Source organism: Haliotis rubra, unplaced genomic scaffold (genome assembly GCF_003918875.1).
Source record: "Haliotis rubra isolate DU_JTF1 unplaced genomic scaffold, ASM391887v1 Scf59, whole genome shotgun sequence".
NCBI lineage: Eukaryota > Metazoa > Mollusca > Gastropoda > Lepetellida > Haliotidae > Haliotis > Haliotis rubra.
This window is the reverse complement of record NW_025767290.1, coordinates 2,333,019-2,350,014: the sequence shown is the minus strand read 5'-3', so window position 1 is coordinate 2,350,014 and position 16,996 is coordinate 2,333,019. Positions and strand designations below refer to the sequence as shown.

Below are 16,996 nucleotides of genomic sequence, written 5' to 3'. Positions count from 1 at the left end.
GCCTCGGTAATTTCCGTATGCTTCCAGAAAACTAAACCTCTTCCCCCAAACGTTTCTTCTAGACAGAACTCAGTCATGTTATGGCGGATCAGTGGCGTCTCCATCGCCCTCGTTCACAACGGACAAGCTAGCCATTAAACGTCTTGTGTGTAACATCAACACAAGTCCCCAGGAGATGGGGGATATTTGTGGCCCCACATTTGCTTGTGTTAGTCAAGTTGAATCTAAGTCGGTGTGACATGTGTTCTGATTGGATGGAAAGAAGGGAGATAATTCGTTTTGCTATCTTTTGCCGCTAGAGGATTTTACGAGAACCGGGAAATATGGCCGTATTAGAACAGAGGTTCGTAGGAAGATATGACGGTAACCTCTGTGGGAAGAGAATGGATACACTGTTGAAACTTTTTTACCATTTTGAATTTCAATCATTTTATGTAATAAAATATTCAGAAACAAATTAAGATGAAGTTTTGTTTGAAACATTTTTTTCTGTGGAATTTTTGTTTTAAATTTTTAAAGCATAAATTAATTAGTTAAATTAACAATATGTTAATTATTCAATTGTTGAACTGTTGATTTACCTTGTTTGCTTCTGCCATCTTGATCGCATTCATGGTCAGGGCACTGAATACAAGAAGCCGCTTGGCTTCATTGTGGTAGGGTAGTGATCGAAACCTGGGGTCAAGGGCAGTTGCTTCCTGTAGAAATTTGTTGATGTCAGGCTCAGTATATCTGGTCTTCAGATCTTTGGCCATTGCCGACTTCACAGACTTGACAAGGCCAGAATGACTTTCAGTGACAGCCATGGATTTCAGAATAAGCTCCTTTAATGGTAGAATCAAGGAAACTGGGGGCACTTTCTCTGAACAGAGGATTGTTGTTATTGTCTTCAATGGTCGAAGAACATTTACCGCATCTTCTACTGCGCTGACATCTTCCTCTGACAGAGTAACAAGGGTGTCTGCATTTTTCCTGATATTCTTCACTGTAAGAGTGGCAAAGATTGGAGCTTGCTGCTCGAGATATCGCTGAAGCATGTCGTAGCTAGAATTCCATCTCGTAGAAACATCTTGGATCAGTTTGTGATCGGGCAATTCAAGAAGTAACTGTTTTGACCTGAGAACAGATGCAGCATGTCAGCTTCTGTGAAAGAATGAAACTATTCTTCTCACTCACCCCCAAATTCTGGACATCTCCGACACCTGCATGGCTTTTTGGCTTGCTATGTTAATTGTGTGCGCAAAGCACCTTATGTGAGGTGCAAATCTCGACTGCTTTCCAGCACTTACAATATTGCTAGCATTGTCTGTGATAATGGCAATCTGAGAAAAGTTGCCTAAGTTCCATTCTTCAACAGCTGATTCCAGGACATTAGCCAAGTTTGCCCCAGTGTGGCTCTCTTGTAATGTTCAAGTTGCCAGTCTTCCTTAACATAGTGAGCCGTGATGGTAACATAGCTCTCGGTGGAACATGAGGTCCAACCATCAGTAGTGACAGCCATTGATGATGCACGAGCAATACTTTCCATCACACTTGATTTTACTTTCTTGTACGTTTCAGGTATCACATAATTCGTGAAGTGGGTTCTCGATGGGATTTCATATCTCATTTCAAGTGTGTGGATGAGGTACTTGAAACCGATGTTCTCTACAACTGAATAAGGTCGCATGGCCATCGCAATGAATGTACCAATTCCATTTGTTATTGCTTGCGCCAATGTCGAACGAGACGACAGTTTGGTCTTGAAAGCCTCACTAAGTCTAAGTTGACTTGCCAACGATGGGCGTTTCTTATCGTCAGAAATGTTGAATGGTTTTGAACATTTTGATTGTCCATTATCAATATTTTTTTGACTTCACATTTGATTTCGCTGCTTACCAGTCCGTCTTCAGCCATTGTTTTGACAGCTCAAAAAGCACATGGCATCTGACAGTGAACTTGAGCTTGAAATTTGCAGTAACGCGATCTGATTGGTCATTCATTTTACTGGCCACCAATGAGCAAACAGCATGGCTGTGTACTTTCATTTTCCTGGAAAGGCGTGTTTGTGTTAAGTGTTTCGAGTCATAGTTTTCATGCAGAACATTTTATCATTAACAATTTTTTGTCAAATTATGAATAACACAAGCTTTATTGATTGCTATGAAAAGTAGTATATTCAGATGATAGGTATGCTTTATCGTTTGATGGAAAATATTTATGATCATAAACGTTTTGTCACTGAAGAAAAGGCTGGATATTTTCGGAACGTATAGTAAAAACATTTGAGCGATTACAGCAGTTTTGTGCCAAATGTCGATCTAATTTGCACAAGAGAGACAAATATAGACACTCTGAGGTAAGATGCGTTTATTCAATTCAATCTAAACAACTGGGACACTATATCATGTGAACAAGGTCATTTATTGTAATTGACAGCACACAAAAATTACACTGTTTACAGTTTTTAACGTACAGGGGTGGAAATAACTTTAAAATTGCTAGTGTACTCTGGTACAGTGGCACATGTAAAATCACTTGCCCTAATACTTTTTCCACTATACCGGCTGTTTTCTTGTTGATTTTTTAAATAAATAACATTATTAACATTTGAAAGTCAACTGGACACCGGTACAGCGTGATATATACAAATTTGCTTGCCCGACAGAAAAAAACACTTGACTCGGACGTCGGGCAATGGGTTATTTCCACCGGTTGTAGCGTATCGATTCACAGGCAAAAATGTATCGCGTATCATATCGTGTGCCATAGATCGCGGTGTACCGGTGTATCGTTGAACCCTTAGTTATTCTCAGGCTTGAATTGGATTCATCTATTTAAATGTCGGAACAGACTGCAACAGTGATGTCATTAATTCATGTGTTCTAATACTAATTTTGACAAATTAAGCGGAGATGCTAAATGCTTATTTTATTAATCCGACAGGTTGAACAGTGCATTGTTTTGGGACTTTAATATTTCTGTCATTAGATCAAGTTTTCAATCAAACCAACTTTTGAATAGGTTACCAGTGTTACTTACAAACCCATTAATGTATGAACAGCAAATATGGTTTGCAACCGAAAAAGACATAGTTGGGAAGGTATGTTGGAAAAGTCCTCATCAGTGCTTGATTTAGCTATGTAAAATGTGGATAGACATGTAAGTTTGAACTGTTATTGAAAAATTGAAACCAATATTCATGTCTACACACACCAAATCCATGTAAATAGATTTAAGATTTGAGTCATGCTGACTTTGCTTCTCAATAGAAAATTTATCAGCGAACTCAGTACCTCAAATTTTTATTTACCATGCCACATCACTAATCCTTGTTGTATTCATAATTTGTCATGCTTTCTCAGGTATGACGTCATCAAACTGTGGGTACTTCAACTAGTTCAAGGGTGTGTGCACATATTCCTACTAGCTTTGACAACAGACTAGCCTGCATTTCAGCTTTGGTAAAAAAAAAATTGTCAAAGGGGCAACCTGGTTTGTTTGGAGCTTTCATGTCAGCTTGCACCTGGTGCAAATGATATCACATTTCTTAAATAATGACCTGCTTATGCTAACATTCATTCAGATTTTGAAGTGCGGGGCTCTTCAGTATTTTACTGTCAAGAAAGACTGTTTCAGGTGTGTTATGGGTCCAGGGTTTACCCAAAAATGGAACAGATAATTTAATGCACTTGATAATTCAAGATGGAAAAGAGAAAGTGTTACCTTCTTAAGAAAGAATTTGTGAAGGTTCTTACTAGTGCTGGAGCAATTAACCGTAGGATCGGTTAATCGTTTGATCTAAGTCAAAATAAATGATTGTCGATTACAAATAAACTGCAGGTCGATAATCGGAAATAATCATTATTTGGATGCACATACAGTAAAACGTTTTATACCACCTTGTCATGTTTTCTTTTAACGAACAATCTGGTCGCCATTGCTTGTTTACTTCCAAAACGGAAGCTGTGTACTTTTGTGGGTTTTTTATGCTGTTGCCTACGCATGGAAACTTGATTCGTAGCATATTGATGTCAGACCAATAGAGGGGATCGCCTTGTCATTCGGGATGCTTTCATGGATTTCTCGCCTATTTTCGTTCGGAAACGTAAGATGATAGGATACTTTATCATCCAAAGACTGTGCAAGTGTAAGTAACTTGCTAGCGTTAACAATTGACACGGGTTGACAAATACGCGGAAGTTAGTTCGCTGACATAGGTATTTGACTATGAAATGACCGTCCAAACGATTATAATCGATCGATTATCGATCTGACACTAGCGATTATCGATCTGACAACATGTAACGATAACCAGCTCTAGTTCTTACTCAAAGAAATGAAACCCTCATTAGATAAAGTGGAAAAAAGGAGTTATCAGGTTTTTTCTTCAGTCTTTTTGTGTAGTCAGTTGACATGTGCCGGCTTGGATTTTCCAAAGGAAGGGTTTAGTCCATTTGTTACCAAGCAACGCAAGAGGGTTTTACTGGTATGACAAAGAGTTAATGAACACCTGAACCTCGGATAAGCTTGCTTCATTAGCTGTCTTGCTTTAGGCCTTGGGTTCAGTAGCTCAACAGACTGCGGATGCTGATAGAATTTGGGACTGATGTTTATCTCTGGTTGGTGGTGAGATGCTAATCTGTTCCTCATCCTGTCTGACACTGACAAATGTATTGATTATTCATAGTCCTGTCTCATTTTCCACTCTTGTAGCCTAAAGCATCAAGTACCATTGATATCAGGTTTTCAGATCAGTTCATTATCTTGGTCATGTTTATTGTTTAACATGTCCTAAGAGTAATTTGTCAATGATAAAAGAATATCCTGTAGAAAGTAGATATCATCATCAAGATGTCTAAATGCCATTCATTTCTTGCCATGCTCAGAAAATCACTATAGCCACAGGGTTTTACACAGACTTTTAAAAATGGGAGTCATGGTGACTCACAATATTTATTTTTTGGGAGTCATTTTCAATAATTTGGGAGTCCTGAAAATTTAGTATTTCTTTGTGTTAATCATTCTCAGTATGTAACTGTGTATGTCACACCACCAAATGCAACTACAGTATTGTTCAATTCAAACAGCCAGGATTACTGTCTCCTCTGCGTTCTCTGGAACAATCTCACAGCTCTGTAAAAGTCAAACTATCATCGAACAATATCATTTTTTGCTTATCAAATCGATTTTATTGAACTGAATTGTGAGGGCCGCTCAGAAAACTTGCGTCAAGCTTGACTTGTATGATAATATTTTGAGAGTTGTTTACAAATTGTTGCGTCAAAGGAATTGCGCGTCATGTAAAACCCTGTATCCAGTACTTAGGATATTAATGCAGGGATTAATAATAACAGTCCTGTATTTGAGAGTCCCTGGAACTCATATTCTTAATATTCAGGGGTCCTGGACTACCAAATGGGGGGTCCCAGACACTTCAATATTATTATTATTATTACTGTTATTGTATTGTGTATCATAATCATCACATTGTTACAGTAATTAAATTGCAAATGATACTATAACCCAGCTTGTTGTAAACTCAGTGATAACTTATTGTTACTTGATTGGAATTTAATACAAAAAGTATTTGGACTTTTTCTGCGTCCCTCTGGATGCTCTAATAAATTTCCTTGCGTCCATTGTCAATTTTTATGCGTATAGGATGCAGGAATTTGCGTCCTGTAAATCCCTGTTAATGCTTTCTTGGCCATTACAGACTATGCCAACATGGGGTCCTACCTAAGGACGTTTTGGAGGTTATATTTTGAAAGGATTTTACTTTCGAATTGTTGGCATAGTTTCAAAGATGAACTCTAAAAGAATAACAGGATAAATCCACTATATCGATGTAAGACCCATGTGGACCACAGGTATATCATGGTTACCAATCTGAGGAACCTGTTTTAATCCCTTGTGTTGCTGGGATATTAAAGAAGACACCATGAATCCTTCTTTCTTTGCCTCTGTCCATCAGAACATGTAAGATGTTGTTTCTGAAGTATTGATGATATTTCACTAAACTTGGTAAACAGATAGGTTGTGTGGTGAACTAGTGCCTTCTCATAATTAGAGAGTTTTGAAAATGTGTGTGTCCATGGCAACAACTTTTGATTTAAGCTGAAGCTAGGAGTGCTCATTGCTAGAGTAGATTTTAAGCAATATTCATTCGTTAATACTTCATTAATGATGAATTTAATCAGTGCACATTCATGGGTCTAGTGGTGAACTGGTGCCTGTTGAGAGTTTGGAAGGGTTGAGATGGATTGGGTTTTTTTAGTTTGCCATGGAACTGTGTTACAAGTCCTTCAATGTATATCTATTCACAACAAGTGTTGAATATTTCAGAGGATATCAATGAGGTTTGTCCTCTTTTCTGTTCCATGCAATTATCACTAGTTTTTACAGTAACAATCTGAATTGGAAAAATATGCTGATTTTGACCCGATATTTGCTGTGTGAGCACTTTCAGATACACTTATGCCTACACTTGATGATAGACCAACTCCCAATAGGAAAGAGGCACTCACTTAATGACCGATTCACCGAATTGATGGTATACCCAAACACGTGATGATGTAGCCATTATGAATAAGTGGTTCTCATTGCAAGTTGGTGTTAACATTCATCAATATAATTATCCCTTTTTCATAAAAATTACAGCCGACCAAAACAAATAAAGTAAAGTCTTTGGTATGAGGCTAATAAGAAACACAGTGCTAGACACTGAGAGATGACAAAAACAGTTGGTGAATTGGGTTTTGAAAAATGTCTTGGCATTGTAATTTGTAACCATGGTAATTGGAACTGGTGTGTATTTACAAATAGTACTGGAATATATTGCAACATGTATTTACTTCAATATATGTTAGTGTGTGACAATTAAACTATGACATCAACTGTCCATGTGTCTTCCCGGTCGGTTTTAATTTTCATTAGTGGGTATTGCAATATATTGGGAGCTGAGGTGTTTGACACTGACTGTTCATGAGATCCTAAATTCTACATACTGTGGCCACCATTGATGAAGCTGTAAATTTACTGATGATTCTGAACTGCTGAAAGTGAAGCTATAATTTATAGTATTACTTGGTTTTGAGGCTATAATTTTAATGGTAAAGCTTGAAAACCTGTTGAAGAGGCTGTATTTTACTGACTGAGCTAGAAAACCTGTTAATGATGCTGTAAATTTACTGACCAAGGTAGATAACCTGTTGATGCTGCAAATTAACTGTCCAAGCTAGATAACCTGTTGCTGATGTAAATTTACTGACTGAGGTAGATAACCTGTTGATGCTGTAAATTTATTGTCCAAGCTAGATAACCTGTTGATGTAACATTACTGACCAAGGTACATAACCTGTTGTTGATCCTGTGATGTTACTGACCGAGCTAAATAACCTGTTGATGATGCTGTAATCTTACTGACCAAACCAGATAACCTGTTGATGAAACTAAATTTGCTGACAAAGCATGGTACTTGGTTTCTTCCTTAAACATGTTTAAGAGAGGTCTTCAAAGTGGCTTGTACTTTGTTAGTGTTGCGTTTGTCCATGCAAATAGCTGGCTCCTCGGGCTATAGAGCTGTTGCACAATATCCACATTCCTTGCAACCAGTGATTGTAACAACTGTATTGGTGGGAAAACACAAGATCAATATAAACTGGGTTGACACGGAGCAAGGTGATCAATGCAAACAGAGTTATTGTGGAAACGAAAGCTGCAATGTTACGTCCAATACCCTTTGTGGCAGCTCCACATTGTCTAAGTTTGAAGCAATTACTGTTTGTGGCTTTCCTGGCCGAAGTGTTGGATTTCTGCATGAGCTGACAGTCTAGCTATGTCTGGTTGTTAGCAAAACAAATGAGGAAATGTTGTACCATAAAGTAGTTAAATAATTAAAAGTCAGTCAGTGTTTACTGTTTATAAATTTGTATTATTTTTTCTTCATTGACAGTGTCTGAAATCAAAGAAATTCCTGCAGTCCTTGATTTTTGCACTTTGATACAGTTAGTTGTAAGCCTTGCCTTCCATGTTTAATTTTAACAATGTGTTACTATGATGAGGTTATGATAGAAATAAAATTCCTATAAAGAAAAAAATATTACAATGAACCTATTTCTTATGACTACATCTACAGTCAAGGGTAATTGGCTTAATGTTTATTCATGCAGTTATTTTGACTGTTCAAGAGTCCATCTGTAACTGTCCTCGATATCTGTGTGTTCATTATTAATGTTATTTGTTTGGTTAAGTCAATGGATCGACTGATCCAGAAAGGTTTCAGGCTCAAGACAAAGGAGTTCCTTGTCTTTTGTCATTGATTTTCAACACCAGCGTCATGACAAGGACCAACTTGAGTTCCAAACTTAGTTTTGGTTTGTGTTTTGAAATATCAAATAAGGATATGTTATGCATATTTTGCTGTCTACAGCTGGTACAGGTTGATCCAAAATAATTCATGAACATGCTGTTGAAAATAAAATGATATATGATACAAGGAGCAACTGTTAGGTGCATTCAGGCCTTATTGTACGGGATGCATGATTAATGAAGGTACTGTGTCCACATGACAAGTAGCTACATCTGATACATCATCATTATTTATTTTACATTGTATCTCCCTGAAAAAACGTGAAAATGCCTACATCTGTGGAAAAAATGACATGGAGATGTTTTTCTGTTGAATTGAGTTTTGAAACGGTAACGGGCAATGATGAAATCGCCTCAGTGGTTGTTGGTGTCAGACTATCTGCAAGATTCGGAAGGAGTAAAGTGTTTTGGTATTGATTTCCTTGATGCAAGCCGTTTCTCTGGAGTCAACCCACTTACAGGCTTGAATAATTGATCAACTTGCTAGATTTAGAAGAAATATATCCTATCTTGTTTCAAATGTCTTGCCAAGTAATTTGATTTGAGGTATTTTGCCAAAGAATATGCTCGAATGTCAGCAGCTGTATTGCTCTGCTTAAATCAAATTGTGCTGTTTCTGTTTGAGAGCTTAGAAAGTCTCATAGCTGAACAGATTGAGAGCACCATTTATTGCTTGTTCGGCCATATTTCTATGCAGAACGTGGTTTAGGATGTGAAATGATTAACTCAAAAACAAAACTATAACAACTCACAAGCTAGGTGAGCTGTATGAATATATAATTTCCATGTCAGTTGAAAGGGAAAATGGGTGATTCTTCTTTCATTTCTCTCCTTGTTTTGTTTATTCAGTAGAAAATTACAGAAACACACTATTATCCCAGATGTATGTGTTCCACATCACTACTGGACATGAATTAATTCAAGTACAACCCCAGCAAGTGTGATTTGAACAACTTGTAAAATCCCAAGTGTTATTAGGGACCAGTCATAATTTATGGCTAGGGACGGTGATGATTTTTATGGAGAAGCATGTATAATGTGAATGACTGCTTTACATACAATTTATGTACAAAGTAAGTGACCCCCTGCATGTCATGTACAAAATCAGTGACAACCCCCATAGTGCATATGTACAAGATTGATGCCTCTTTCCCTCCCTTTCTTCTTTCATTCACCCCCTCAACCACCACCTCCCCAGAACAAAATTGGTCTCTCTTTCTCTCTCTCTCACTCACTCACTCACTCACTCACTCACTCACTCACTCACTCACTCACTCACTCACTCACTCACACACACACACACACACACACACACACACACACACACACACACACATAAATTCATCACCACCCCCTCTAGCCATAATTTATTAATGGTCCCATAGTGTCATTCTTGAATAATCTGGAGGTTTCCCAATCATATTGGGCGATTTATTAATTTGGCCTCAAAAGATTGAGGGTACACCTTGTTTGCAAGCCATAAGGTTTTTGTATTAAGTCTATGTAACAGCTACATTTGCTCATGGATTATGTTCCATCTGAGAAGAATTCAGTCCATGTCATTGGAAAGTTTTTTACCTCACTTGAATCTAAAATGTATGTGTATAACGAGGCTGTGTAAAATTTTACTAAATGGATCAATAGTCAGATCCAAGACCATGGGAAAAGTCTAAAACATCCTGTGTCAGAATTGCAAATTTCCCAATTCATGTCCTTGTCACCTTGTGTTGCAGCATTGTAGTGGTACAGGTGACTGGTATTGAACTGACAGATTTGAGGAAAATAATGAGTTCTTGTGTATTCCTCTGGTATGAAGTAGCCTTAAGTGTCCCATTTGGCGGATCATCAAACCTTAGAAGCTTCGGGTTTCAACAGATTTCTTTTAATCAATCAATTATTCATCACAGCTATCCAAGCACTGGTATCCAGTATTATGTTGTACTGAAGACGAAATAGAAAATCTTTTGATGGTTCTTAATGACTGATGGTATTTGATGCATGTTTCAGTGGTATCATTCTGTGTAGTTTTCTATACTTTGATATTACTACAAATATGTCTGACTGGACAAGCTCCTAACTCTGAAAACTGCGAAATAAGGTCTGCGTAAGTCAACGAGAATATTTTTTTGGGAAAATGATTTTATCATTGGACTATGATAATGTGTGTAGATAAACGACCACTTGCAGACAAAATAGGTTATGAATTATTTCAATCATTGTTTGGATGGTGAAACAAAAATCCTTTCAAGAAGATTGCTGACTCTGCAAAAGAGTATTGTCTTCTGTACAGTATCAGACTGTTGAACTTGCATGTACATTGTGTCAATTCCGTGATCTGTTGTATGTTACAGGGAGCATTTGGTGCGTTGCAGAAGATTTGTGAGGACTCAGCAGAATCACTGGACAGTGATGTGGTCAGCAGGCCACTCAATGTCCTTATTCCCAAGTTCCTGCAGTTCTTCCGCCACCAGAGCCCTAAGATCAGGTTTGTACTGTTAATTATCTCAGTAGCATTAATCAAGGATGTTGATCTCAAATAGCAAGTTCTGCTTGATGCAGATGAGCATATACTGTATTCAATGTTTTCAGAGCCCTTGGCAGTAATCTGATTAAAATCCAACAGGACCACTTATTAGGATAATTTGAAGAGGTTTGAAATGACTCAAAATGGTTCATAAACATGTATTGTCACCCGTTGCAAACACCGACTTACTTCCGGGTTACAGGGGCGGTGGGGTAGCCTAGTGGTTAAGGCATTTGCCCGTCATGCCAAAGACCTGGGTTCGATTCCCCACATGGGCACAATGTTTGAAGCTTATTTCTGGTTTCCCCCGCTGCAATAGTGCTGACAGTGGCGTAAAAACTAAACACACTCACTCACTCTGGGTTACAGGGTAGAATATGTCCTCAGCGTCCACCCCATTGCTTGTCATTAAAGGGGGCTAAATTGGGAAACCTGTTTATTAATTGGGGAAGGTTGGCTCTCTGCATGCTACATGTTTTAACAGGGCTTGTTGATTAGGAGGGGCCCTTCTACCATAATTGTGTAAGCACTTTGGCCTACAAACTCATTGATGTTTTATGGAAGTGTCAACATTACTGAAGATGTCCCGATATGATGCCTGTGATGTATTTTCAAAAGCTTTTTGGTTAACATTGATGAACAAATTTGATACAAAGTATTTAATGTATTTTCAGTAAGTAGAAAGCACACAAATAGCAGTGTATGTTAATAAAATGTTATTAATGAAAATATAGGTAGCCCACACCAAGTCTTCTGCCTTCAGATTAACATCCATTGTAGCCAGTTTTATTGAAACCCATATATTTTTGTGTTGTATTGATCTGCTGAAATACAATCACCAGTACTCCATGAAGTGAGTTCATCAGGTAAATCAATATGTCAGATGCGGGTAAGTTGACATATGTGAGTGACATATTGCAGTTCATTTTTCCAGGTCACATGCCATAGCTTGTGTGAACCAGTTCATCATTGGCCGGACACAAGCTCTGATGATTCATATTGACACCTTTATTGAGGTAAGGAATTAACTTAACTAAAAACATTTCTAACCTTCACAGTTGTAGGGAGTCACGCAAACTGGAAGAAATGTGACGTGTTCATAATTTGCGGCCACATGATTTTGTAGTTTGGCAGTCTGACTTTGAGGTTAAGAGTTGTAAGATCTTAATGGAAATGATAAGCTATGTGTTCTTTCAGGAAACTTAAAAAATTAAGAACTGTCATAATCAACTTGTTTTTACTACAGTGTTGACTGTGTTGTGAATTGATGAACGTCTTAGTCAACTGAGCAGATGACAATAGACCAGAAGAGCAGAAATCAATTGCTTCAGTAATGATTTGTATCATGAGACTTTGTTTGATTATAGTTGAGTATTGATTCATGTGATCGATGATTTGTTATGTATATTCTTGTAACTAATATTAGTCATAGTGAGCAAGTGAATTTGAAAGGTTAAGACAGCAATGTGCATGGCAGCTTGTATTGAGCAAGTCTGGAGTAGCCAAACCAAGCATGAGAAATGGCCTCCACTGTCAGGCATGTCAATTAGCCAGATAACCTGAACTGTTTCAAAGGTTACTGGGGGCGGTGGGGTAGCCTAGTGGTTAAAGCGTTAGCTCGTCACGCCGAAGACCCGGGTTCGAATCCCCACATGGGTGCAATGTGTGAAGCCCATTTCTGGTGTTCCCCCGCCGTGATGTAGCTGGAATATTGCTAAAAGCGGCCTAAAACCAAACTGTCAGTCAGTCAAAGGTTACTGGGGACCAATTCAGCATAGCCGCGATACATTCAGTGACCTGATTGATTGGGTGTCACTGTCTTGAACACCCTTGGGAGTTTGGTTTAGACTAGGTTCTAAGCAACCCATGCTGGTTGTCAGAGCAACCCAGTGAATCAATTGGTCAGGCGGTATGGATCACTGCCCATGTTTGAATGGATTGTCTGGATCAGATTCAATTATTTATAGGCCCTTATTATAAAGCTTGAATATTGCTGAGAGAAAATGGACATTGAGTTGTATCACCTGCATGAAGTGTTACTCATGCTCTCAACCATTGGTTTGTCTGGCCCAGTCTTGGAAGTCAGTAGGTGGTCAGGATACAATATATAAAATCGTGACCTTCAGCATGCAAACATTGATTCACTCAAAACATCAGTACAAACATCTATCTTGTCCATCTGTCAACTGATGCTACAAGTCTCCTTGCCTTTAACCTTGTACCCTTGAACGATGAACGTGTTAAACAAAATCTATCTGAATCATGGAATTGATTTTCCTCTATTAGTTATGAACTAAGGGATATTGGACGAGAGAAATTGTTGGTAACTGTAAATTGATTTCATTGAATATTCATGATCTGAGGACAAGATATTCCCATTAGGAAGGAGATATGGAACAGTTGTGGTTGGCCCAGATATTGATGCAGTTCTGACAATGCCAGCACTTATAGGATGCTAAACACGCAACACAATACCATCTATATTGATGATTAGGTGAAATGACAATTGATTTTCTGCTATGGTACTATTACCATGTTCCTCTTACTTTCATATTGACTGAATTCCCAACACTTAATTTCAAACAAATTTGTTTAAATCTTCAGAGTAAACACCTTAGTATACATTTACCCTGCATGTTAAAATCACTTATGATGTATTTTGTTTTCTATGATTTATTTAGTTTTATGTTTCCATCTGTTTGTCACGGTATCATCCCTAAAAGTCCCTGTCAGAGCTGTTGGTAGCCTTGTTGGAGCTGTTGGTAGCCTTGTTAGAGCTGTTGTAGCGTTGTTAGAGCTGTTTGTAGCCTTGTCAGTGCTGTTGTAGCCTTGTGAGCGCTGTTGTAGCCCTGTTAGCGCTGTTGTAGCCTTGTGAGCGCTGTTGTAGCCCTGTTAGCGCTGTTTGTAGCCTTGTTGGAGCTGTTGGTAGCCTTGTTAGAGCTGTTGTAGCGTTGTTAGAGCTGTTGTAGCGTTGTTAGAGCTGTTTGTAGCCTTGTCAGTGCTGTTGTAGCCTTGTGAGCGCTGTTTTAGCCCTGTTAGCGCTGTTGTAGCCCTGTTAGCGCTGTTTGTAGCCTTGTTAGAGCTGTTGTAGCCTTGTTAGCGCTGTTGTAGCCTTGTGAGCGCTGTTGTAGCCTTGTGGTTAAAGTGTTCTAATGTGTCAGGTGTCCCTACTGTGATGTTGGAAATTGCTGAAAGAGGCATTAAAGCATTTTCACTGACAAAAGGCCCACGTGGGGAAAGTGTGTTAGAATTGGTCCTCATCAGTCGGTGGCATGGGACCACTTTGGATCAGGTAGTCAGGGTTAGTAACTTGGATAATATCAGTGATTGTCTTTCTGGTAGACATGATTATGTACTGTCCATAGACATCTGTAGTATTGATAGTGCAGCATCTGCATCACCAGATCAATACAAGATGGGTTGTGCGTGTTTCTGACATTTCTTGCCCTAATGACATTCTGAAACAAGGACTGGATGGTAGGTAGTGGTTGGTTGTGTTGTCACAATGGTTGACTGTATGTCACTGCTCCAGCGGAATGGGTCTCATTGGATCAGCTTCAACCAGTAGAATGTCATCAGGTGATATTCATGTTCCCTGTTTGGTATGTGATTCATATGTCAAGGCAAAGAAAAGGTTGTATCCCCAATTGGAACTAGCTGAGACATGCTAATGGCAGTAATGATGATAACCATGAACTCTCTCTTACTGATCTCTGTGACGACAGTTGTTCTCTGACACTGCCATGGCGTCTCTATCTGTTCAAGGACAGGGAGTAACACACTATGTAAAAACATCATTATTCCTGAAAAGCACACAATAATGTCACATCCATGGATGTTTCTTTGGGCAGCTGTATATCTTAGTTTAATATTCTTTTACTTATGTCATTTCATTTCAAACAGTATCTTAACTCAATCTGTATTTGAAATGGAATTCTGGTGCAGAATATGTGTGGAGATTTTCTTACAATTTGCACAGATTTATTAGGCTTTGTTCATGGGACTATCTGCTGGTGATCTAAAGCCCATTTTATGTTGTAATGTCCTAAATAGTATATAATTTTAAGTGACATGCTAGTTATAAATCTCTAACAGTGATATACTACTTTTATAGTCCTTTGCGACGGTTTTTATAAATTTAAATTATAAAGTATTTACTGCTTTAGTTATGATATGGCTGAAATATTGCCAAATTTTAACTCACTCACTCATGGGACTATCTGTTATGCCCTGAAGAATATGGGAGGATATGCCGCGTGGGGTGTCCAGGCTGGCGCCATGTGGCTTTGTTCATTTGATGTCCCAAGACTTGTCCTGATGTCATCATATCACCAAATGTCTACAGAAACTTTGCATGAGGAATGATTATGAAACTATGTAATGATTGTGCAGAATGATGCATAATTCTGTAATCGTATTATGACCTCAGCTTTGTTTCCCAATAGTTACATAAGTTCGGAATAGTATGGTTCACCGTTCAGGTCCCCAAACATTTCAGTAACAATGGTCTCTCTTGGGAACAAGTTCAGCGTTTACAAACGTAAAATTGCAAGTCAACGACATTCCCATTTGTTTCCCAAATAGTTCTAGAAGTTCAGAATGGTATGGTTCACCATTCAGCTTCCCAGACATTTCAGTAATGCCTGTGATGATGGTCTTTCTTGGAAACAAGTTCATTGTCACACCCATTATGCCTATTAGCATTGCATGTTCTATGTATGGGGATTTCAATACTTGGTCAGTCTGAAGAATATCAACACAGTGGAATGGAGACTCTAAGCTTTGACTGCACTTCATACCATAGTTTAAGTTATATGTAACATACAATGTCCAGTTGTGAACAGCCATACTTTGTGACCAGCATTTCAGCACTTTAGTGCAGACATTTGCAGGGACTGGGATAGAGAACTTTGACAATGGGCCATTTTCAGGATTATCAGCCATTTTCTGAATTTAGAATGGGGCCACTGCCCTTGAATCAATAGTAAACTTCAAGATTTTAATGGGCCATTTTTTATTCTAATGTGCAAAATGGCCCATAGCCCCTGCCTTTCCCAATCCCTGCATTTGCTCATGTTATCAAGCACCAGTTTGACTGGCCCAGACTTGCTGAATTACAATCTCAAATTCTACAGCATGAACTCCAGTAACTATGCTAAGGGTGTAACCTGGTTAGGTTTGTGTAAAAAGTTTGTAACCCAAGGACATCGGTCACATTTTAGTGAAATGTTTTTTGATGTCTTGTTGTAGAACCTGTTTTTTCTGGCAACGGATGAGGATCAGGAGGTCAGGAAGAATGTGTGTCGGGCGCTCGTCATGCTGGTGGAGGTCAGGATGGACAGGCTCATGCCACACATCAACAACATTATTGAGGTCAGTACACTCCCAAGATACAAGCAGTAGTTTGCCTTCAAGCACTTGCACCTGGCATTTCATATTAGCTTAAATTAAGGTATATTTATGTCAATTGCTTATCTTTTTTACATACATTTGTTGAACCTTTGAAGGGTCTGAAAGAAGAATGAATTTGCGATAGTGTTTAAAATCAGGCTTTCAGACATGTTCATTTTCATGCAGTGATTGCCTTTCATATGTCCTTGAAATAGTTTGGCAAAAAATGTGAAAATGTCCTATAACTGGAATAGTTTTAGATTTGTTTGTGATGTGAGTCACACTAACAGCTGTTAAATAGCATTTTATGTATAATTGATGTAAGTCATATTCAAAGAACTGCTATTGAGAGGCTGTTAACTTGTGAGACATCTCTCATACAACTTGAATATTGGTGTTTAACAGAGGTGTTAAACAACTAACTAGTTTGATCTTCAAAGAGACACTATCAGACTTTCCATACATTGTAGACATACTATTCAGCAGTCTGTGGCAAAACCCTTTGCTATGCTTGTCCCAACTATTGAGGAATTGAATTTTTAAGTTGATGTTGGTTAGCCGAAGCGGCTTGTCACAACGTAGGCCTGGGACAATTTCCTGCATGGGTACAATGTGTGAAGCCCATTTCTGCTGTCCCTTGCTGTGCTATTGCTGTCCCTTGCTGTCCCTTGCTGTGCTATTGCTAAGCTAGAGTAAATCCACTTTCTCACTCACTGACCAGACCGAAAA

At 38.5% G+C, this 16,996-nt stretch overlaps 1 protein-coding gene across 1 annotated transcript in view; it reads left to right on the top strand.

Annotated features, from left to right (window-relative positions):
• Positions 1–16,996, top strand: part of LOC124255014 (transportin-1-like) — a 41,746-nt gene that overhangs the window by 7,399 nt on the left and 17,351 nt on the right. Inside the window, 3 exon segments of the mRNA XM_046688852.1 lie at positions 10,704–10,837; positions 11,811–11,892; positions 16,127–16,249. Coding sequence (XP_046544808.1) covers positions 10,704–10,837; positions 11,811–11,892; positions 16,127–16,249 — 339 coding nt within the window.